The 25,276-nt window shown below is 41.7% G+C and overlaps 1 protein-coding gene across 1 annotated transcript in view; it reads right to left on the bottom strand.

The window, feature by feature from the left end:
• The window catches only part of cnstb (consortin, connexin sorting protein b), a 29,963-nt gene that overhangs the window by 797 nt on the left and 3,890 nt on the right, over positions 1-25,276 (bottom strand). Inside the window, exons 3-10 of the mRNA XM_017718481.2 lie at positions 23,665-23,952; positions 22,676-22,779; positions 15,037-15,067; positions 12,819-12,905; positions 7,838-7,955; positions 5,321-5,342; positions 4,899-5,207; positions 81-222 (exon numbers count right to left, since the gene is read on the bottom strand). Coding sequence (XP_017573970.2) covers positions 81-222; positions 4,899-5,207; positions 5,321-5,342; positions 7,838-7,955; positions 12,819-12,905; positions 15,037-15,067; positions 22,676-22,779; positions 23,665-23,875 — 1,024 coding nt within the window. The 5' untranslated portion in view covers positions 23,876-23,952. The remainder of the gene's footprint in view (positions 1-80; positions 223-4,898; positions 5,208-5,320; positions 5,343-7,837; positions 7,956-12,818; positions 12,906-15,036; positions 15,068-22,675; positions 22,780-23,664; positions 23,953-25,276) is intronic.

Raw genomic sequence — 25,276 nt, 5'->3', positions numbered from 1 at the left:
TGTAGATGTAGGGAGATGTTGTTTAACTCTAGTGCCACTGTTATAATTGTAATATATGATGCTTATACGTGGTATCATACCATTATCAAGTCCATCTTCCGTTTCAATGAAGCGGACTTTGCGTTTGAAGGAGCTTCTTGATGGAGAGCGGTTAGCAGGATCATCTTCCTCTTGACATGCTCTTTTTTTCAGGATGGAAACCAGGCCATTGGAAGGAAACATCTACGATAGCAGGAATAAGCCATTATAGTATGTGAGTCATTCTGTGGAATCATTTCTGTGACCCTAGCGTTTACAGATACAAGATGTTAGGTTTACAATTTATTCATATTTTAAAATAAAACAATATGATATCTTAGACCCCCCCGCGACCCTGACGGAGAAGCGGCTTAGATAATGGATGGATGGATGGATGGATGATATCTTAGCAATTACACCTTCTTGAGCCTCAATTTAGCAACATTGGTTTTTCAATCAATTATACAGATTGTACAGGTGGTTGGTGTAGTGTAGTGGGTAACACCTCTGCCTTCTACACTGTAGACTGGGGTTCAATCCCCCACCAGGGCGTCACACTACACTATACCAATAAGAGTCCTTGGGCAAGACTCCTAACACCACCTTGGCCTACCTGTGTAAAATGATCAAACTGTAAGTCGCTCTGGATAAGAGTGTCTGCCAAATGCCATAAATGTACAGAATTCCAAGCACCACAGAAGAGCTTGTCCCCACAGTCATGTGTGAAGTCTGAGGCCATAATGAGGTAAAAACATGTTTTTCTGCTATTTTAACTACAATAATCTATACATGACTATGAATATGAATTAAATGACATAAAGAAAACAAATGCCAAACAAATATTATAAAATATATAATGAAAGCTGTGGTCCCCAGGAGTCGTGTCACTGGCATTACCACATAACAAAAAAATCTCTTATTTTGAAATAAAAGTCACACTGATGACATCACTTGACTTCCTTTTACCTATTGTCCGAGGATCTATGAAGGAAAGCACATGGTGAGTCCACTGTGTCTTTTCAGTTATCAGAAATTCTCATTTAGCTTATGATTTCATATAAAGCTTTTAGTTGAAGTCACTGTTGTGACCGACTTTATTCTTAGGTAATTGTGAAAAAATAGAATACAAATGGATTAAATGACATATTTTAGTGGTTATTGCATGATTGACAACGTGGTTTTGTAAAAAGCATTTTTCATTAAAAATATCACTGGTGTTACATTTCTTATGTGTAACACCAGTGACAATCAGTAACACCAGTGACTCCTGTGGATCGGAAAAAAGTGTACATTTCTGTAGAATGTACAGAATCCTATGAAACAGATTCCTAAAGGCCTAAACGCTGGGCAGAGTGTTTGCTAAAGTGAAGTTTGCAGTGTGGCTCCTGATGGTCTACATCTGTGTTTCCACCTGTCTCTTGTTTACCCTTATGTATTTAAGCCCTGTGTTTTCCCCTGTCTGGTTACTGGTCTTTGTTTGAATAGTTTGAACTGTTTGGATGTTTAATTGTGTTGATTGTTGTTTGATTCTGGTTTGTCTGTCATGTCTGTCCCCCGTTCAATCCGTGTTAGCTCTATGACCCTGGACTGTCTAGACTATGACACTAGATTTGCCCTGAATAAAAGTCGCTTATCTCCGCATATGCGTCCACCTCCTCGCTCCCCGGCGTTACAATATTATGTAATTTGTAATGCATTTACATATTTAAAAATACTAATTTGGTCCAGTGTTCACACAATATGAATGAAAAAATTGCTAATAAAAATCAGCCATTGGCCAATTTGGCTGTAAAGAATTTGGCTGTAAATATTCCTGATCAATGCATTTCTAACTATTAATGAACCATTAATATAATAATAATATTTTTATTTATATAGCACTTTTCATGGCAGTGGTGCTATAGACATGAGATCAAGTTAAACAGTAATACAAGAAATTATAAGTATTAAATAAGAATCATATAAGAAAATGACACGATCAAATTAAGATAAAAACTACGAGATGTAGAGTTTCAATTAATCTCTAAGATAAAGAGATGCGTTTTTTGATGCTTCTTAAAAGTGAGCACTGAGCTTGACTGTCTAATAAAAGATGGACCTGCGTTCCACAGTTTAGAAGCACAATAACAGAATAAAGCCTCTCCATTACAGAAGGTGTTTCCAGCCAGTATCAATGTATTAGTATCAGTATTAATGAAAACGTGTGATAACATGCACTCCATGTTAGAACAACTGCTCAACAATATTTGGCTTTATTGAATATTTCACGATGTAAACTACCAGCACCAGTTCTAGAGTTCCTGTTGTAATGAAACAGTCGCCACATAATTGCTGTAGGAACACAGTCAGTTCCTACAGCAATTAAACTGTGTTAATGTGTTAGTGTGTGTTGCACTGGTCTGAGTGGATCAGCCACAGCAGTGCTACTGGAGTCTTTAAACACCTCAGTGTCACTGCTGGACTGAGAATAGTCACACTAACACACTAACACACCACCCCCACGTTAGTGTTACTGCAGGGCTGAGAATGATCCACCACCCAAGTGGTACATGCTCTGTGAGGGTTCATGGGGGTCCTGACCACTGAAGAACGGTAAAAGGGGGCTAACAAAGTATCAGAGAAACAGATGGAGTACAGTCTGTAACTGTAGAACTACAAAGTGCACCTACATAATAAGTGGAGCTGATAAAATGGACAATGAGTGTAGAAACAAGGAGGTGGTCATAATGTTATGCCTGATCGGTGTATATTGGCTGCACTGTTATTCAACAAAAATCAGAGCGTTTGTTTGCTTCTCTTCTGCTGAGAGCCTGTGGAGTTGCCCACGCCCATCAGATCAGGGAGGGACACACTCACTCAACATGTTTTTTGTAAAAGCCTACAGCTGGCTGTTGCTCCTACTGGTGACATCGTGTTTTGTTTTCAAAGACGTAATGAGACACGTTCCTCCAGCTGACCAACTGGTCAGATGATTGAAGGCAGATGCCTCAAAGCCAGGATGCCAATTACTGAGCTGTAGTTGATCACTTCCTTAGATTTAACCATTAAGAGATATTCAGACAATATTAGGTCCAAATTACAATGCATATGTGGCTCTATTGTTGACTCAGAACATACTGGAACCGAGAGTAGGAGTTAAGCCAGAACGACGTTCTGGCACACTCTTGGGCCAATCTCACTTCTTCTTTTTACCCCTACCCCTTGATTTTGAGTGTTACCCTAACCCCTTGGAACTGAGTTACAAGGGGTAGTGGTTGAAATCTTGACCCTCAAATAAAAAAAAACAAAAAACATTACTTCATTAACAGCTACTAGCGCTGCTCTGTAGGCGACCCGGCCCGTCTTCACCGTTAATTCTTTGGTGATATGAAGCTGAAGTCAGATATTCACCAGCTTCTTGTTCGAATTTTCCCATTCCACCTTAAATAGTGCAGCAGTTACATTCTTGTGCTTCAAGTGTCAGAACTACTGAACTATTTAAGGTGGAACGGGAAAGTTAGCGAGTCAGCTACTGAGACAATGGCATGCTATTAGTGATTTGTTATGCTTGTTGTGAAGAAAATGACCTAACACACTGAAACAACATTAAACAAATATAAAACAATGATTATTGTCATTTTTAATAGAGAAAATTCTCACATTTGTGTGTTTCTTTGATCTCTCACGCAGACATCTTGCCAGGTTTTTTTGTCATATCACTCTGTTTGGAGTGAGTCTCTGTAAAACCTGTTTGGAGAGCCATGTAGCCCTAACACTTCACCCTACCCCTCTATCTCAACAAGAATAGGGACACCCTACCCCTAGACGTAAACGCGCAAAACAGAGCGCTAAGGGCTAAATGGTAGGGGCGAGGGGTGAAATGGGATTGGGCCTTGGTCACCAGGAGTTTTCTAGTTTTAGTTACAAGGTGACTGAACTAACTATTCGCTAGTGCTGTGTCAAGTACCAATCAAGTTTTATATAAAAATAATAGGGGCCAATTATGTGCCAGCTTTGAAACGGGGTGCTGCACTGCCTGTAGTGGGGACCATGCAGGGTTTGAACAAGTTGTGTGAGCTATGGTTCATGAAAGCGATCACTTGAAATCAAGTTGATTGTAACCATACTACTGAGAATGGTGAAGCCCATCTAAACCAGGGGTGTGGAAGTAAGTCCTGAAGAGCTGGATTCCTGCACAATCTGGTGATCTTCCTGCTCAAACAGCTCTGATTCAACTCAGTTAAAGGGACACTGTAGCCAAAAAAGGAAAAATTCAACCAGCGCTGTAAACATGCCTATTTCCACCCTCCAGTGGTACTGCAGTAGTCTCCAGAGGGAGATTTTCTGGTTTAACCCTTATGTGGTGTTCCTTGTGACTCATTTTCAATGTTTTCCAAAAGACAAAAAAATGATGTGATTTATTATTATTTCAACTTCAGATTCCTTGGTCATCAGTGTCTTCACTCTGTTCAAACCCCCCCCCCCCCCCCCCCCCCCCCCCCCCCCCCCACAGAAGCCAGATAGCATTACTGCTATGATGCTAAATATCTTTTAGCAGCTGAGAAACTCTAATAACTGTCTTCAAATGGAGAGAACGGATTACTAAAATGACAGAAATGACTTGTCAGATGACAAAAAAGCTAAAGTTAGCCAGGTAGCTACTATGTAATGCATGCTAGGTACATTAGTAGGTAAGAGAACACTGATGAACAAAAACATGAAACTGACATGCTGTCAATTCTGTTGAACTGATCAGGATGATGGATACGGTGCTGTGCTACAGAATGATACACAACACACCAAAAAAACATCTTCAACTTTAGTGCTAGGTGGGATTGCCCTTTTAATTGGCAGGTTTAGTGTTAGAGCAGGGAAAACACCAAACCATGCAGAACTCTCACCTCTTCGACTTCAATGAGTTTAGCCAGCTCTTCCCCACACAGTGGTTCTCCTCTGGCCTCCTCCTCCTCCTGGACCTCTTCCATCAAACCCTCATCCTTCAGAACCCCTTCTACATCCTCTTCATCCTCCCCCTCCTCCTCCTCATCCTCCTCCTCCTTCTCTCCTTCATCCTCCCCCTCCTGTGGTTCAGTCTGTGGCTGCAGGGCGTCGTCTGTCTTGGCTGAGGTTCTGTTAGTCATCTCCTGAACTTTCGTGCGGTCCACTGTCACTTGCTTTGGGCTGTTTTTCAGCATCAGGTCAACCACCTCCTACAAAAATACCACCATGCTTACCACAGATGCCAAAACCTATTTTCCACTCATACGAAAGCCATTCTGAATTGATTTATTGTGGAGAAGGCAGATCTTCTTTGTTTCCTCACCTTTTCCATAGTGCGATTAGGTCTGAAAGGGAGAGAAACAAGTTCAGTCATTTTTTTTGCAGGACTTTTTTAATCAGTACATCAGTACATCACACAGCGCACACTGCGGAAAATGATGTGTGTCTTTTGTCTGCAGCACATCGCTGCACTCACACGGCACACTGTAGGTGTGGTAGCCTTACAGTAAATAGACACAACATAAAAAGACAGTCTTGTGCTCTGTAGGAAAGCCTGAAATAATAAATTCAGGAATGTGTTATTAATGAGGTGTGGCTTCTTGTCTAGACGTGGACGTTTTGTGGGGGAAGGTCTAAAGCTAGGTTCAGGCTAGATTTCACATTACATTTGAGTCAGAGTTGGTGATTAGCTGTGTTCTATGTTCCTTTTGAATATTGTTTGGCACAGATCAGTTTTATAATGAAGGTACATTAAGTCTGCGTACATACACAGAACTAACTTTGTGTTATAAAGAGGCAGTCCTGCCAAAATGAAATATGCACCCATGCTGTTAAGATGTTTACTCTCCTCCTACAGAAGTGCTGCCGTGGCGTCTGGCTTCAAACCAGTGCACTCAACAGAAACTGCCCTTATAGTAGTGACCGAAAAGCTCCAGGCAGCAAGATCAGCCAAACTGTCATCAGTTCTGGTTCTTCTTGACCTCTCTGCAGCTTTAGACATTATCAACCATACAATTCTTCTGGATGTCCTCACCAACCTTGGAATCACTGGCTCTGCATGGAAACATGGAGAGGTAACATGGAGAAGGTCCACATCCTCTCCACGCAGGCTCTCCACTGGTGTTCCACTAGGCTGGGTGCTGGGTCCTCTTCTCTTTTCACTTTACACTCGTTTTCTTGGTGATCTAATATCCTCTCATGGCTTCTCTTACCACTGCTATGCTGATGACGCTCAACTTATGCTTTCCTTCCCACCTTCTGATACCCAGGTTTCCAGTCATATCTTGGCATGCCTGACTGACATCTCTTCATGGATGGCAGCTCATCACCCAAAGCTCAATCCTAGTAAGACTGAGCTGCTATTCATCCAACTACAGGTCCTCATCATGATCTTACCATCTCATTCCTTACCCTTTCTCACTCGAGAGGCCACCCAGGTGCTCGTTCAGACTCTTGTCATCTCAAGGCTTGACTACTGCAACTCGCTCTTGGCTGGTCTTTCTATGCAGGCCTTCAAGTCTCTGCAACTCATCCAGAATGAAGCAGCACGGCTCGTCTTCAGTCTTCCCAAGTTCAGACACATCACTCCACTACTGCGTTCCCTTCACTGGCTTCCTGTAGCTGCATGCATCAGATTTAAAACCCTGATGTTTGCCTACAAAGCGAAAAATTGACCAGCTCCTCCCGACCTAATGGCAATGGTCAAAACTCGAACTGTACCTCAAGCCCTTGGAACTTCAGGTACAGCTCAGCTTGACCTGCCATCCTTCAAGACAAGCATCAACACTTTTCTCTGTACTGGCACCCAGGTGGTGGAACAAACTCCAACTGGCTGTCTTTCACGGCCTTCAAACGCAGATTGAAGACACACCTCTTTATACAGCACTTAAGTGAGCACTGAGCTGAGTATTTATTGTAATGTAATGTCCTGCACTTATGGAAATGTATTGCATTGTACTTGTTTAACCTCTTTTTCTCTAGTTATCAACGTGGGCCTTTGTTTTAGCAATTTCTGAGCTCAGGATGAACTTTCTCTCTAATCTATTTGTAACTAGCAAAGATACTTTCTCTGATTAGACAACGGAGAGAAAATATTATAGCAGGGTTGCTCAATCTTGGTCCTGGAGATCTTCCATCCTGAAGAGTTCAGATCAAACACACTTGGTTCTAATATTCAGGTGCCCCTAAAGGCCAACGTTACCTGAAACAGGTGTGTTAAACTGGGGTTGGAGTTAAACTGTGCAGGGTGGCAGGTTTCCAGGACCAGGATTGGGCACCCTTGGATTACAGAAATGACTGGTCAAGAAGGACAGCAAGCTAAAAGCTAAAGTTACCAACTAAAAACTAAAACTTTGCCTCCAGTGTCCATTTTGTGCTAAATAAAGATAGAATTGCTTTTTTCTGTATGATTTTGTTGGACAACTGAGGTAAAAGTTACAGTAATTGTAGGTTGTCAGCCTATGGACTATATATGGTACTACTCAGGAGTGGTTGACACCACAAGGATTCCTGGTAGTTAGTTGATGTATTTGTGTGATGCATGCTGGGTACTGTAGTGTGAGAAATCACTGACAAATGAAAACTTGAAAACAACATAAAATCATGAATTCTGTTGATGCAATGAGGCTGAAGGATACAGTGCTGTGCTACAGAAGAACACAACAAATAACACTAAAATCTAGTTTTAGACTGGAATGACCCTTCAAATTACTTTTATGTCCTTGTGTAAACCCTTGAGTCAGTCTGCCATGGCCAGTGGCTGCTGGGTGGTTGTTTCTGGGCTGTTGTGTCTCACGTCTGCAGGTCAAAGGGCTGTCTGGAGGAGACCATGTTGTCTTACCTCTGGTGTGTCCTGCAGATGTGGCTCAGAGAGTCCATGCACTTTGACTCTGCATCAGTGCCATTTGTTTTCACAGGGTTGTTGTCTTTGGCCTGAGCATCAGCCTTCCACTGGGATTCTGAAAGCAACCATGACAAGAGTTTGAATGTGACACTTGCCCTTCTGTCCCCACCTTCACCAACTTTTATATGGTCACTGCAGATCAAGGTTCATACTTGTCAAAGGTAGGCAGGTCAGGTGTGGCTGGCTAATCTGTATAAATCCTGCCTGGTGCCAAAAAAGTTTCTCCAAAGCCTTTCATTCATTAATTTCATTGTTGCCCATTCGATGATTCAGTCAATTTTTCTGGCATTCTTTTGTTCTTGGGGGCACTTTAAATGTAAGGTAATATTCTCTGTACGTCTTGGTGGTTGTCATGACCACCCGAATGAAGATGGTGCCATCAGCCAATCAGCGCTCTTAACACATCAGTTCTCCCTTTGTACCATGGTCATTCAAAGACTACTTTAACGGTACATGGGTCACTGAACAAATCCCTTTGAAATGAATAAGTAATAATGGCAATGACTCATCTGGGTCCTCCATGTTTATCAAGGTGTCATCAGTTCATTTAATGCTATTCAGTAGTGTATAAAAGCTGTGAGCTGACTTAAGATCAGTAATCTTGCACTGAGAAGAAGCTCCAGCCGTATTCTGTGCATATTCCAAATCAGCTGCCTGCAGTTTTTTTATGAACCCGACACGTTAACTGAAATTTAATCTCTATTTTATTCCTCACCTTTTTATTTTTCTTCTCCTACACTGATTTTTATTATGTTTTGTAGCCCTTTGCAGCACGGAGCCCTGTTTAGCACTACAAAGTACTTGCATACATTGTTAGCCCCCTGTTATCCTGTTCTTCAGGGGTCAGGACCCCCATGGACCCTCACAGAGCAGATACTATTTGGGTGGTGGATCATTCTCAGCACTGCAGTAACACTGATCTGGTGATGGTGGTGTGGTAATGTGTGTTGCATTGGTCTGAGTGGATCAGACACAGCAGCGCTGCTGGAGTTTTTAAACACCTCAGTGTCACTGCTGGACTGAGAATAGTCCACCAACCAAAAACATCCAGCCAACAGCGTCCTGTGGGCAGCGTCCTGTGACCACTGATGAAGGACTAGAGGATGACCAACACAAACTGTGCAGCAGCAGATCAGCTATCGTCTCTGACTTTACATCTACAAGGTGGACTGACAAGGTAGGAGTGTCTAATAGAGTGGACAATGAGTGGACACAGTGTTTAAAAACTCCAGCAGCCCTGCTGTGTCTGATCTCCTTACACCAGCACAACACACACTAACACACCACCACCATGTCAGTGTTACTGCAGTGCTGACTGCTACTGGAGGTCCTGACCACTGAAGAACAGGGTAAAAGGGGGCTAACAAAGTATCAGAGAAACAGATGGACTACAGTCTGTAACTGTAGAACTACAAAGTGCATCTATACAGTAAGTGGAGCTGATAAAATGGACAATGAGTGTAGAAACAAGGAGGTGGTCATAATGTTATGCCTGATCGGTGTATATTAGATGCACTGTTATTCTGCAAATATCAGAGCGTTTGTTTGCTTCTCTTCTGCTGAGAGCTTGTGCACACAATAAATTCCTAGCAACTCTGAGGTTAATGTTGCAAGAAAACACACTGTTTTACTCATAAGCTTTTAAATGTACTCTCAGACTCCCCTTTCACCCAGTGAACCTGAGTCTCCCAACAGCATCAACGCTGTGCTGAAACATGAGACAAGCAAACTGTGGCACTCAACAGCACTGAGCTGATTCGTGCTGACAGGTAATCACAGGAGAAGCACACAGAGAAAGCATTTCAATATTGTAGAGGAAAAGAGGAAATCTCACTGAAATCACTACAGCACTGGCTGTTGTACCAGAATGAGGGTTAAGATCCTAAGATGGAACAGTGCTCAAGTAAAGTGTAAAGACTCATTGTGATCTCACTGACTTCAGTCTAGCAAATCTATGTCTGCACATATAGATGGCCATCTTGCTCATCTTCTGTTCATATTTTGCTTAATCTGGAATATGTGCATATCAGTATCCTATCCCCTGTGTATCCTGCATCTCATTTATCTACCTCAGACTCACAACTGCATGCATGGAAATGTGTAAAACTGTACTTTTTATTTCATAACTTATATTACTTCGCAAAACTGTACATTGGAAATAGTGCAATAGTTGTGTATATCAATGTGTATGTTTATATATATTATATATATTATATATTATATATATTATATATATTCGTCTGCCTTCACGCACCTATGAAATTGAGTGAGATCCCATAGGGTTTAATATGATGTTGGCCCACCCTTTGCAGCTATAACAGCTTCAACTCTCCTGGGAAGGCTTTCCACAACGTTTAGGAGTGTGTTTATGGGAATTTTTGACCGTTCTTCCAGAAGCGCATTTGTGAGGTCAGACACTGATGTTGGACGAGAAGGCCTGGCTTGCAGTCTCAGCTCTAATTCATCCCAAAGGTGTTCTATCGGGTTGAGGTCAGGACTCTGTGCAGGGTAGTCAAGTTCTTCCACACCAAACTCAAACATTCACGTCTTTATTGACCTTGCTTTGTGTGCTGGTGCACAGACATGTTGGAACAGGAAGGAGCCGTCCCCAAACTGTTCCCACAAAGTTGGGAGCATGCAGTTGGCCAAAATCTCTTGGTGCTGAAGGATTAAGAGTTCCTTTCACTAGAACTGAGGGGCTGAGCCAAACTCCTGAAAAACAACCCCACACCATAATCCCCCCTCCACCAAACTTTACACTTGGCACAATGCAGTCAGACCAGTACTGTTCTCCTGGCTACCGCCAAACCCAGACTCATCCATCGGATTGCCAGACAGAGAAGCGTGATTTATCACTCCAGAGAACACATCTCCACTGCTCTAGAGTCCAGTGGCGGCGCTTTACACCTCTGCCTTCGATGCTTTGCATTGCATTTGGTGATGTAAGGCTTGGATGCTCCTGCTCGGCCATGGAAACCCATTCATGAAGCTCTCTGCGCTGTTCTTGAGCTAATCTGAAGGCCACATGAAGTTTGGGGGTCTGTAGCCTCAGCATCCGCTGAGGCTTTTTTACATGGCCAACCACTTCATGGCTGAGTTGCTGTCATTCCCAATCACTTCCACTTTGTTATAATACCACTGACAGTTGACTGTGGAATACAAACAAACAGAATAAAACTAAGGATGACTTCAGACCAGCTGCCCATGCCCCAGGTACTGCCACCTTCCTTGGACTAGCTGCCCACCCTACACTGAAGTTTTCATAGACTCCTAGCTATTACTACTACTAATACTACTGCTATTAATATTAGAAGTATAATCACTTTTAGGTAGTTTGACCAGAGGAGGATGGGTCCCCCCTTGTGAGCCTTGGTTCCTCCCAAGGTTTCTTCCTCAGCTCTGAGGGAGTTTCTCCTTGTCACCTTTGCCCCTGGCTTGCTTACCTGGTGGTTTTACATTCTTGTTAAAACTTTGCCTTTTCTGGAATTCTGTGAAGCTGCTTTCTGACAACATCAGTTTTAAAAAGTGCTACAAATAAATTTGATTTGATTTGTGTATTTAGTGGTGACGAAATTTCATGACTGAACTTGTTGCACAGGTGGCATCCTATCACAGTACCACGCTGGAATTCACTGAGCTCCTGAGAGTAGCCCATTCTTGCACTAATGTTTGTAGAAGCAGTCTGCAGGCCTAGGGGCTTGGTTTTATACTCCTGTGGCCATGGAAGTGATTGGAACACCTGAATTCAATGATCTGCATGGGTGACTGAATACTTTTGGAAATATAGTGTATATACAGGGCTCATTCCCTACCCTCCAGCCCATGACTGCCCCCAGTCATAGCAGTTGTTTTTAGATGGCTGACCTAGTTTTTTAGTTTAATCCTGTGCACCCAATGTTCCCAAATATCATCAAAAATTATCTTCAAATATAGTGTTTTATTTTCAGTTTAGTATTTTAAGTTCAGTAGTACTTTTAAAATCCTTTTCCTATGTAGCTGCACTACTCTTTGTGTAGACAGTATGCCTCCATGGTTATCTGGATATACCATGGATTTTGTATTTTAGTTGGAAGGGTAAAAAAAATTATAATAATAAAAAAAATAAAAATACAGACATACACTACTAACATACTATCATTAAACAACTACAATACTATTACCATTATTCAGTGTTTTGGCCTTAGAGTAGCTGAAGAATGCAAACTGATTTGCTTAGAACTCGAAGATTAGGACTACTGACTTGGGACTTGAATTGAGACTCGCTTGTACTGACTCGGAACTTGAATTGAGACTCGACTATCTTGACGTGGGACTGTGGAGAGCATCCTGAGCAGCTGTATCATCGTCTGGTTTGGGAATTGCACAATCTCCAACCGCAAGACCCTACAGCGTATAGTGAGGACAGCTAAGAAGATCATCGGGGTCTCTCTCCCCTCCATCATGGACATCTACACCACAGGTTGTATCCGGAAAGCCACAGAAGGCAGAAGGTACTGGAGCATCCGTGCCATCACTGCCAGACTCTGCAACAGCTTTGTTCCACATGCACTCAGGTTTTTAACACACAAGGACTGACCTGAAAGCCCCCCTCACACTCATACTCCACACACACACACACACACACACACACACACACACACACACACACACACACACACACACACCTCTTTTGATGCTCTACTTGCACTACCTGGAACATTGCTGCTACACTGTGTTTACCCTGTTTACTCAAGTTTACTACCTCAGTAACTGCTGTGTTTATGTATGTTATCTGACTGCATGATGCACAGATCACATCATGTTAATATCTCTGCACCTTATTCTCACTACCTCATGTCCAGAATTATGTGCTGTGTTGGTGCTGCACTGTCCTGTCTGTTTACTGTGTCTAATGTCTGTTTGGCTCAACCTCACTTACCCCACTCTTGTTGCAGGGAGGCCAAGTTGGTGAGCAGTCTCTCATAGTACAGCCGCTCCAAGCGCAGAAACTGAACGGCCCATGGGTCTGCCGCAGTCAGTGAGTTAAGGCCAACACTCCTGAGGGCATCTGAGGCCCTTCAAACCACAGTCTTCACCACACTCACCACATTGCATGTCATATGCCTTTACACAGATTAATCAAGATAGAATCTCGGGATAAAACATGGTTTTGTTACAAGCACAGACACATAAATCCATCCATCCATCCATCCATTTTCTAAGCCGCTTCTCCGTCAGGGTCGCGGGGGGGAGCTGGAGCCTATCCCAGCAGTGACACATAAATCATCATTTAATTATATAAGATTCATTAAAACTGGATTTTATGCCTTTTCTTCCTTAGAAAAACCCTAAAAGTCAACATGGAAAGACACACCCTCGCGAGCTTTCCTCGGGCCATGCTGCCCCGGGTCACTATGACAACAGCACAAACAGGGTGGAGAATTCTCACAGGCAGTGACGGCAAAGAGAGCAGAAAGGGGAAATGGCACAGATGACTTCCCTACGTGTCGCTGTAAACAGATCAGATTCTGATCTCTGATCCTAAACAGTCACTGATACTCTCAGAGAGATATCTGTAACCAAGAACTGAGTGAAGTTAACAAGATCCATTGCTACCATTCAGACACTGCGTGTTTGGTGACATCTTGCCTTCTTGTGCAATGTTTGACTTTCACTTTTGAGTGAATTACGTAGGAAAACAGGCCTGAAAAAGGCTTTGACAAAATTGTGCAGTTCCATCCTAATACATTTTTTTCAGAAGTGTATTTAATATAAAAAGTACACATGTTTAACATTTGAACTTTAAACATACAGCTGTATATAACAAATGTATAATTTTGGAACAGTTTATGGCAACGTATGCATATTCAGAATGTGAATAAATATAAATTAAATGCATTTAATTGTGTCTTTGAGCTCTTTTTCTAAAAATTTAAATTTCACTCCAGTAGATTAAAGTATGTAATTTGTAGACATAACGGTTATTGCATTTGTGTGTGAAGTGGTCTTTTTGGGACATGTTGCCCAGGAAGAAATGTTATAGAGCCGTGTCCACAGTGGTGGCGAGACCTGGCTTGTGGCTGGTCAAATCCATTTCCGCTGTTGCACAATGTTGCTTCTAGGCAGCAAACACATTTCTGCATAATTCTCATATCAAAAAGAGATACTGAATGTTGAAAAAGAGGTTTAAAAGTGCCCACTGAGAGATATTATGACCAAGTACATGCTTTTTATTGACTAACTCAAACTCTACCCTTTATTTTTAACCCTCTCATTGTCTTTAAATATGCATGATGTCATCATAAAGTGAGGAAAATGAGTTTGTTGCCCTGAGGCAACACTGTGCAATAGAGGTTTGAGCAATTGTTAAGACACAAATTCTACTACATTTGAAATGTATTTTAAAGGTATATTCCCAGACATACTGGTACTCATATTTTACTGGTAGTCAGTTTGAATTAGATTTATTAGCAAATAATTGCAACTGCATCGCTCTAAAGCAGACTTTTAAAGTCATTGCTTTAAAAGATATTTTCTGAATAGTACACTCAAGTCAATGACAGAATGTTTAAGAGTGCTTAAGTATGTTAAGAAATACATTTAATCAAGAGTAGTTCCTTACAGTATTATATTAGTTTTTTCTAGATTTTTTGAAAAATCTAGAAGTATTTAAGCATGTTTTAGGTATTCTCTCTATACTTAAAGTATACTCCTGATGTATGCTACTTCTTCTGCTACTGTACTGTGCAGCACTCAGCTTAAGTGTCTTTCTTGTTATCAAGAGTTTTTGCCAAAATAGCTGTAAAATAGTGATTTGACAGTTTTCTGTTCCAAACTACTGTGTGGTTTAAGAATATACTGAAAATCTTTTGCCCTGAAACTGGACTGGACAGTTGAAAGGTTTAAGTGATGACATCACAGCAAGAGTACAGAATGCACAAGCTATGGCTTTACAGGTAGCACTTCTGTCAACTGTTCCTTCAGTTTTGCCGTTTCTACAAAGAAAAACTGTGAAAACCTGAACAGCTTCCTATTTCATTTGTCACTGCAAACAATTCCCAAGCATTTCGACTTTTGGCAGGCAGTGCTCATTTCTTACCAGCCATGTTTTCCACTGTGCTGTAAAAAAAGAGCGAGAAATCCAGGCAAAAGGATACAGTCCTCTTCGAGGAAGTAGGCTTCTGCTATCTGCAACAAAAGGGCAGCATTAGAGGAGAAAACACTATAATCTCTGCACCTACTTTAACCCAGTTTCCTTTAGAGGAAATGTTTGGCACCAGCATCCTAACAGTCCCAACTCAGCTCAAATCAAGGCCACGTCTCCTCGTAAGCATGTCATTTTTGTTGGGGGTTTCAAATTTAGGTTGTGTGGTGGAGCCCTAATTAGATTTTAGCTCTTGTAACAGAAACTCTGGTTGTGATTAGGCCCATCACTATTGATTACATTAGAAACTGAGCAAATAATTTGATGATAAGTTGATCAGAGTTATTTAAAATTGGTGGAATAACAAAAATGGCCTATTAAAAAGCATAGCCTTACATAGCTTATTAGACAAAGATAAACAAGGAAACCTTTAGAAAAGACTGAATTAAAAATGGATGTGTCTATTAGCCTATTAGAGTTTTTTTACCGTAAAAAAACTGTAAGTCCTGTACAAATATTTAAAACATGCATTATCCTCTCTTACGCCCAATGACCGCTGGGATAGGCTCCAGCAACCCCACCCCCCAAAGCCCCTCCCGTCCGAAGAAAACTTATTTTTGCAGATTTATCATTATTTTACTATAGACACAGTGTAGAAGTGGATGGCAAAATGTCATTGTGACCACTGGTTCCTATCGACACTACTGTAAAGATTTCTGAGTCAGTAGGATTCTCCACAAAGAACCATTTACCATCAAATGTTCAAATTTGAATGACTGAATTATGAAGAAATTTTGAAAAATGGGTGGAATTCCCCTTTAAGCAAGATCTGAAGAGTCTCATATGTGCCAGCTGAGCTGTACAAGTCTGACATTAACCTCAGGCTTATAAGGTGTGAGCTTATTTTCATTCTCTAGTACATAGGCATGCTTTCACACACACTGGCTCTCCTTCAGCATATCATAATTCTCTCATATGAAAGAGGGTAAGTGTGGGTAGCATAATTGCAGGACTGGCACACTCACATAAATCCCTGCTAAGCCCTGGCCACACATATTTTACTGCAGGACTACTCTGACTTCACCAACAGAGTGCATTGTAAACATACATATTGCCTGTCTGGGTGGATGCCAGCTTTAAGCATCTATTTAACATCTATTTAACCCCTTAAATACTCAGAAGCCGCCAGCCAATCTGGGCTTTCATTTCTCACTGCTATAGCTTAAAAATAAGTCAGCATTGTTTTACATGTAGCTACTGTATAATAAGCACCTGAGTGTAATAGGCCTGGGAATGTAAGGGGTTAACAGCATTTGACATGCTACTAAAAACACCTATACTGAAATGTACAGAACATGATCTAACAAATGGGAAAATCCATAGGTCATAATTATCTTTATGAGCAAGTAAACAAATAGGAACAAACCTCCCACTTCACTCGCTTTTTACTGTTACTGCTTTTCATTGTTAATGGTTTATTGTTGATTTTATTATTAATCTGAATTCTGTTCTCATTAGAAACTATCACTATGCATCCAGCAATTAAAAGCAGCATTGTGCTTCTTTTACAAGCCCATTATCAAAAAAGTTGGGACGCTGTGCTGCATTTAATAAAAACTAAATTCAATGACGTGCAAATCATTTAAACCCTATATTTCATTGAAAATACTATATTGCCAAAAGTATTCGCTCGTCTGCCTTCACACACATAAGAAACTGAGTGACATCCCATTCTTCATCCATAGGGTTTAATATGATGTGGGCCTACCCTTTGCAGCTATAACAGCTTCAACTCTTCTTGGTAGGCTTTCCACAAGGGTTAGGAGTGTGTTTATGGGAATTTTTGACCGTTCTTCCAGAAGCGCATTTGTGAGGTCAGACACTGATGTTGGACAAGAAGGCCTGGCTTGCAGTCTCCACTCTAATTCATCCCAAAGGTGTTCTATTGGGTTGTGGTCAGGACTCTGTGCAGACCAGTTAAGTTCTTCCACACCAAACTTGCTCATCCATGTCTTTATGGGCCTTGCTTTGTGCACTGGTGCGCAGTCATGTTGGATCAGGAAGGGGCCGTCCCCAAACTGTTCTCACAAAGTTGGAAGCATGAAATTGTCCAAAATCTCTTGGTGCTGAAGCATTAAGAGTTCCTATCACTGGAACTAAGGGGCCAAGCCCAACTCCTGAAAAACAACCCCACACCATAATCCCCCCTCCACCAAACTATACACTTGGCACAATACAGACAGACAAGTACCATTCTCCTGGCAACCGCCAAACATAGACTTGTCCATTGGATTGGCAGACAGAGAAGCGTAATTCGTTACTCCAGAGAACACGTCTCCACTGCTCTAGAGTCCAGCTTTACACCACTTTGATACTCTTTTTATAACCAGTCATGCTACTGACCTGTTGCCAATTAACCACCAGGTATTTTTTGTAGAATTACACAACTTTTCCAGCCTTTTGTTGCCCCAAATTTCTTTGCAACATCAAATTCAAAATGGGCATATATTTTTCAAAAAACAATAAAATTTCTCAGTTTCAACATCTGATATGCTGTTTTGAAGCATATCAAAAATGTAGGTTTTAAATAATTTGCACAGCATTACATTTACACAGCACATTACATTACATAAGCACACAGAAGGCTTTGATTCTACATGTTGATAAATTTAACAAGCGCACATCCAAACTATTCGGCAGATATTAGTCACTTTCCACTCCACAGTGGAAACACAGACAGGTCAATCTTACTCCAGATGCCTTTCACACAGTAATTACACTACAGCTTCACTTCAACCAGTGAAACATCAGAGGGCAAGTATTTACTTTTACTTTCGTAGGAACTCTCAAAGCTCCCAAAGCTCACAGTATAAGTTTCCATTCGAAACATACAGCATGCCTCAGCAAAATGTAAAAAGCAGTCAGCAGGTTCAATAGTGCAGATGATTAAGTTACAAATAGTGAACAGATTCCCAGCATAAAAATATATGGAGCATTCTGCCGGTCCCACAGTAAAAACTATTTAAATGTCAGTTAAGTCTTCAGACCTTGGATATTGTGGCGTGTGCAGAGGAAAAGTCAGATGAGGCCATAAATTCTCCTCAAAAATGCTATTTTATGAAGGACAAGACAAAAAAAACACATGCCAACCAACTGGAATAGCTGGAAACACACAGACATGACACATCTCAAACTAACAAGCAACAACAACACTGTGTTTCACTCTGTAGGGCAAGGCAACGTAGCACCCAGACTCTTTTAATACAGAGCAATGCTGTTGTAGTATGTGCATGATGTAGTTTGGAATCGTCTTGCTGAAATAAGCAAGGCCTTCCCTGAAAAAGACGTCGTCTGGATGGCAGCATATTTTGCCAAAACCTGTATATATTGTTCAGCATTAATGGTGCCTTCACAGATGTGCACATACGCATGCCATGTGCACTAATGGCATCCTCTGTTAATACTGTAATCTGTGATCAGTCGCTCATTACAGAACTGACTCTCTGTGTGTTTTTTCCTTTCTTTGCTGAGTTGAACAGCTGCCCATCCTGTGCATCTGATACTGTTGCTTCTTCTGCCTTGATTGGGTGCCCACTGCTCGCCAGCCTTCTGGACTGGCTTGTCCACCACTGAGCGTCATGCTGTACAACGCTGTGCAATCCACACCCTCAGATGCTGCTGCTGCTGCTGCATAATCATAAACTAATCAGATTAAACACTGCCTCACCTGTTTTTCCCGCTTTGTATTATAATACTTCTCCATCTGAGGGAGCAAAGATCACGGCCAGCAAATACTGGTTTTTGGCCTTGTCCCTTGCATGCAGAGATTTCTACAGATTCCAACTTTTTTGGAATGTGTTGTTGGCATCAAATTCAAAATGGGAATATACTTTAAAAAAACAAACAAAAAAAAAAACAATAAAATTTTATGTTGTCTTGTATTATTATTATTATAATGTTGTCTTTGTATTATTTTCAATTAAATCTTCTTCTTTCGGCTGCTCCTTTTAGGGGTCGCCACAGCGGATCATCTGCCTCCATCTTGCCCTATCCACTGCCTCCTCTACTTTTACACCAAACATCTCCATGTCCACCTTCACTACATCCATAAACCTTCTCTGAGGTCTACCTCTTCTCCTTCTACCCAGCAGCTCCATCTCCAACATTCTTTGACCAATATATCCACTATTCCTCCTCAACACATGTCCAAACCATCTCAACCTGGCCTCTCTGGCTTTATCTCCAAACTGGTCCACCTTCACTGTCCCTCTGATCTGCTCATTTCTAATCTTGTCCATCCTTGTCACTCCCAACGAAAATCTCAGCATCTTCATCTCCGCCACCTCCGGAGCCTTCTGCCTCACCTCATCTGTCAACCTTTCCATCATCATTGCAAACAAGAAGGGGCTCAAAGCTGATCCCTGATGTAACCCTACCTTCACCTTGAAACCATTTGTCACTCCAACTGCACACCTCACCACTGTCTCACTATCCTCATACATGTCCTGCACCACCCTAACATACTTTTCAGCTACACCTGACTTCCTCATACAGTACCACAGTTCCTCTCTTGGCACCCTATCATATGCCTTCTCTAGATCCACAAAGACACAATGTAGCTCCTTCTGACCTTCTCTGTACTTCTCTACCAACACTCTCAATGCAAAAATTGCATCTGTGGTACTCTTTCCGGGCATGAAACCAAACTGCTGCTCACTGATCTGAACCTCTCGCCTTAGCCTTGCTTCAACAACTCTTTCCCATACCTTCATGGTGTGGCTCATCAACTTTATACCTCTGTAGTTACTGCAGCTCTGCACATCACCCTTGTTCTTAAAAATGGGGACCAGTACACTGCTTCTCCACTCATCAGGCATCCTCTCACCCTCCAGGATTTTGTTAAACAACCTGGTTAAAAAGTCCACTGCCTTCTCTCCTAAACATCTCCATACCTCCACAGGTATGTCATCTGGACCAACTGCCTTTCCATTCTTCATCCTTTTTAAAGTTGCCCTCACTTCCACCTTACTAATTCTCTGCACTTCCTGATCCACTATCTCTCCCCCCGTTGTCCTCCTCTCTCTCTCGTTTTCCTCATTCATTAGTTCTTCAAAGTAATCCTTCCATCTACTCAACACTCTCTGTTCACTCACTAGTACATTTCCCTCACTATCCTTTATCAGCCTAACCTGCTGTACATCCTTTCCAGCTCTATCTCTCTGTTTAGCCAAATGATACAAGTCCTTTACTCCTTCTTTACATCCTCCTACATTACTCCTCTCATACAGCTCATCATAGGCCTGAGCCTTTGCCACCATTCTTTTATCCATGTGACTAGCCTCACAGTAGTCCCGCCAACTTCCTTCATCTCTCTGGTTATCCCACTTTTTCTTAGCTGCCTTCTTCTTCTGAATACTCTCCTGGACTTCCTCATTCCACCACCAACTTTCCTTGTCTTCTTTCCTCTGACCAGACGAAACACCCAACACATTTTTGCCAGTTTCTCTCACCACCTTAGTTGTAGTTTCCCAGTCCTCAGATAGCTCCTCACTGCCCCCAAGGGCCTGTTGCAATTTTTCCCTGAACTGCCTGCAACCATCCTCCTCCTTCAGCTTCCACCATCTAATCTTTGGCTCTGTCTTCACTCTCTTCCTCTTCTTTGTTTCTAATCTCATTCTACAGACAACCACCCTATGCTGCCTTGCTACACTTTCCCCTGGTACCACTTTACAATCTCCAATCTCCTTTAGGTGGCATCTCCTGCTAAGGATATAATCCACCTGTGTGCACCTCCCTCCACTCTTGTATGTCACCCTGTGTTCTTCCCTCTTCTGAAAACACGTGTTCACCACAGCCATTTCCATTCTCTTTGCAAAATCTACAACCATCTGACCTTCCACATTTCTGTCTTTCACACCATACATACCCAGCACCTCTTCATCCCCTCTGTTCCCTTCACCAACATGTCCATTGAAGTCTGCACCAATCACCTCTCATCACATCTCTCCTCTCTAGGGACACCATCTACCACTTCATCCATCTTACTAACTAACAACCAACCTGTGGTGCATATGAACTGACCACATTCAAAATTACACCATCAACCTCCAACTTCAGGCTCATGATCCTGTCTGACACTTTCTTTACATCCAGAACACCTTTCACAAGCTGTTCCTTTAGGATTATCCCTACTCCAGTTCTCTTCCTCTCTACACCATGATAGAACAGGTTGAATCCACCTCCAATGTTCCTGGCCTTGCTTCCTTTCCATCTGGTCTCCTGGACACACAGAATATCTACCTTCCTTCTCTCCATCATGTCTGCAAGCTCTCTGCCTTTACCAGTCATTGTCCCTATGTTCAGAGTCCCTACTCTAATCTCCACACTCCTGCCTTTCCTTCTCTCTCACTGCCTTCTAACCCGCCTTCCTCCTCTCCCCTTTGATGGTCTTCGACCTACAGTAGTCCAATTTCCACCGGCACCCTGTTGGTCAACAGCACCGGAGGTGGTCGTTGTTAACCCGGGCCTCGACCGATCCGGTATGGCAATCATATTTGTGATCCGCATGATAGTTTTGGCACAAGTTTTACATCGGATGCCCTTCCTGACGCAACCCTCACTATTTATCTGGGCTTGGGACCGTCACCAGAAGTACATAAAGTACACCCCTAATGGCTGGTTTATTATTTTCAATTAAATATAGGGTTTAAGTGTCACGATTGGCCCCTCCTAGTCCTGTCCATGTGCTTCTTTGTTTTAGTTCTCAGTCTTGCCCTATTGTTTCGTGACTCCACCCCTGATTGTTTCCACCTGTCCCACGTTTACCCTCATGTATTTAAGCCCTGTGTTTTCCCTTGTGTGGTTGCAAGTCTTAAGTCCAAGTCAGTGTTTTGAAGTCTTACTTTAAACCAATTCGGCAGAAGTATCCATATACAAATACACTGATTTTTTATTTATTTATTTTTTGCTGAAGCTTAATTGAAGTCAACTGTCGTTTCAAAGACATTTAAACATTACATGTTAATTTAGCAAAAACCAACTCTAAACATATTCTATATTCTAACTGGGTTAGTAGGTGCTGGGCAGGATTGTTAAAATTCTGTATCACAACATTCTCTAAATATATCACAGTGTCACGGCAACAGTTGATGTTTCAGTTTGCATTAATAAATTTAATGAGCCCATGTACCCTGTGCACTTCAGCTCGGGCCTGTTAAAGCCTTAAACACTACTGTAAACGTTAATCATTCACAAACCACATTTATAGAATAGATATTTTCCATTTATTGAGTTGTTTTGGACTTTGAGCTGTTCTTTTAAAAACAGCCTGAAGCAGCCAGTAAATAACAACACTGCAATGACATGTAAACATGTGCAATAACATGAGTAAAGCATATAAAGCAAAAACTAAAAATGTTCATTATGAAATAATTTGATAAAAATATTGCTAAAAATGAAAATATCATAGTTTATCAATATTACACTATATCATCACAGATAATATACATTATTCACCCAACACTAATCCTAACATTCCATGAATGAAACACCACTTACTGTGCATTATATATCTCTATGCATTTAACTACATAATACTAATTTTTTGCTTTTGTACCTAATGAAGCACTAAGGAGTCTGTGAGCCAAACTCACCTGGTGTAAGGAGTGGGGCAGAAGCATGTGATCACTGTGTTCACCCAATGAGCGCAGGGCAGCCAGTAAAGAGGGGCTGGGGCCAGGAGCCCTACAGAACTGACCTTCCAAAAAAATGAAAACACATCAAGTTAATGATTCCTGTGATACTTATTAGTCCCACAACGGGGAAATTTCATCTCCGCATTTAGCCCATCCGTGAAGTGAAACACCACATACACACACTAGGGGGCAGTGAGCACACTTGCCCGGAGCAGTGGGCAGCCCTATCCACGGTGCCCGGGGAACAGTTGGGGGTTAGGTGTCTTGCTCAAAAACACCTCAGTCATGTACTGTCGGTGCTGAGGATTGAACCTTCCGGTCACAGGGCCAGTTCCCTAACCTCCAGCCCACGAATGCCACGACTCAGTTCAGTTCACTGAAGCCCATTAACAGTCACAAACTTCTTTTAAGCACTGTTTTTTGTACTGTGCAAGTTTTCTATAGAGATTAGATTACATTTCTTGCCATCTTGGCAATATTGAGATCTTTTGGAAAATGAAAGTAGTAAAAAAGCTATACCGTCCTTATTTTAGTTCAATTTTATTACAGTTTGACATAAGAAAACATAACAAAAATAAACTTATAAACTTGCAGCACAGAAGTTCAAAAACTTTTTTAATGACTTTTATTAAGTCAGAAATCCAACTAATAGCATAGTGACCTTGAAAGTGCTGTTTTTTTGCTTCATTGTTGTCAAATATTGCTATCTCTGGTGCTTATCATGCATATCAAAAGTGACGGCGTAGTTAAAACACGTTGGGAAGCGTCTGCAGGTGTGCATGCATGGAATGTACTTGCATGCATGAGATATTAGCCTCTAGGTGAAAAAGCTGATCTTAGAGCAACATTTTAGAAGGTTACTGTACATCTTTGGAAATTTACAAAAGGCATGTGCCTTCAGCTCGGTTTGGAAAGTATTAGGACACAGACATGTTTACCCAACGTACTTCCATCTAAGGAAAGCTTTGTGGTGTCATTCTCGGGTTTTTCTTCTGGGTTGTTACTCATCACGTCTTGTTTCACTGCTCCCCAGTCCGCAGGTTTGGTCTCCTTCAGCCTGTTCTGGTTCTCATCAGAAACAGAGATTTTGGGGTTGACGATGGCGTCTGTGCTTTCAGACCAGGCCCTGGTGACCTCCTCTGTTTTGGGGTCTCCCATAACATCAAAGCACTCCTGCAGGTGACCATGAAGAGCTTGAAGCTGGATGTACAGTCCAAATCTGCCAGACACTCCTCCTGAGAAATAAAACTCAGATTTTCTCACTTTGATCAAAATACTGTCACAAATGTAGCCTCACCTAGAGCTTTCCTTGTCCTCAAAGACCCCCACATTTACCCCACTTTGCTCTATCACAACACACCTGAAACAAGCAATCAAAAACACTGAATCTCTGGCACAGCTGTGCTGGAAGCTGGTATAGAGCAATAATGTGGACTGGCTGGGAAATAGTGCCTTAGGGCAAAGCGGTGCTGTCAAACCCAGCTACCCTGGCAGAAAGAACTGACGTGCACGTTCGTAAACAGGGAGCAGTAATGGGTGCTCTCTGCATTATTGATGGAAGAGCTCTTGTCCCAGTGCTGAAAGGAACAGATATGGCAGGGGGGCAAGGTTAGTGTGCACGAGAGTGCTCTATATAAAATAATGTGTCACTGCCAGGAATGTAGGCCAAGCGAACATCAGGAGTGGAAGCAGAGTCAGCAGAAGCAGAAGAAAAGGCCAGGGGGGTTTGTCTTCTGCCATGTGCAGAGATCTGTTCAGTATCAACAGGAGAAAGCCAAGCTCACATTTGGGCTATGAGCTTCCAGTACTTGTTAGCTACATTAGCCTCGTAGCTTCAGTGCAAAACTAAAGAGGGAAACTTTGAATACTAAATGTGTAGGCTGGCCATCTGTACTTGGTGAAAGAAGCAAATCGAAAATGCCAGCTGCCTTTCAAACTATGAACATTTCATTACAAAAGTCTTTTATATTAAAGTAATCAAAATTGATCTTTTTCATCTCATTAGTTCCGGGTCATATTAAGCACGATTCATCATCGTCTCACTGGGCCAGACATGATCTAGTAGCAGCCATGAGAAATTTTGGACTAAATGTGGGTGACGACATGGACTTTGAGGTGAAGACATAGATTTTTATGTACGTAAAAAAGTCTGGGCACCCCGACATGTTAGACGGCATGTTTTGTTTGAAATGTAAATAACTTAATGCATCCTATACAGAGAACACACTTCTACCCACTTTAAAATAGAAATTAAGTAAATAGAAATTAGTAGAAAAAAAGAAACAGCCATTTTAACATATAACTCTACATGCTTTATTTCAATACCTAATTGAGTAAAAGAATACTGAGATAAGTGTGGACATCTGCATCTTCTAGAATATCACCTATCTGGCCTCTCTTCTCCTGTAAAGAGAATTTTGGAGATACATGGTCCACTTTACATGCTTTGTAGATAGTTCATTTAGTTTCAAGTTACATTCAACTAAATATCCACTAAACTGACCACAATTTACTTTAATGCTAAACCTGCTCTAATCCTAACACTAACCTTAACCTCAA

Source organism: Pygocentrus nattereri, chromosome 4 (assembly GCF_015220715.1).
Source record: "Pygocentrus nattereri isolate fPygNat1 chromosome 4, fPygNat1.pri, whole genome shotgun sequence".
Taxonomy (NCBI): Eukaryota; Metazoa; Chordata; class Actinopteri; order Characiformes; family Serrasalmidae; genus Pygocentrus; species Pygocentrus nattereri.
The sequence above is the reverse complement of the archived record's forward strand: the minus strand, read 5'-3'. Positions and strand labels throughout refer to the sequence as shown.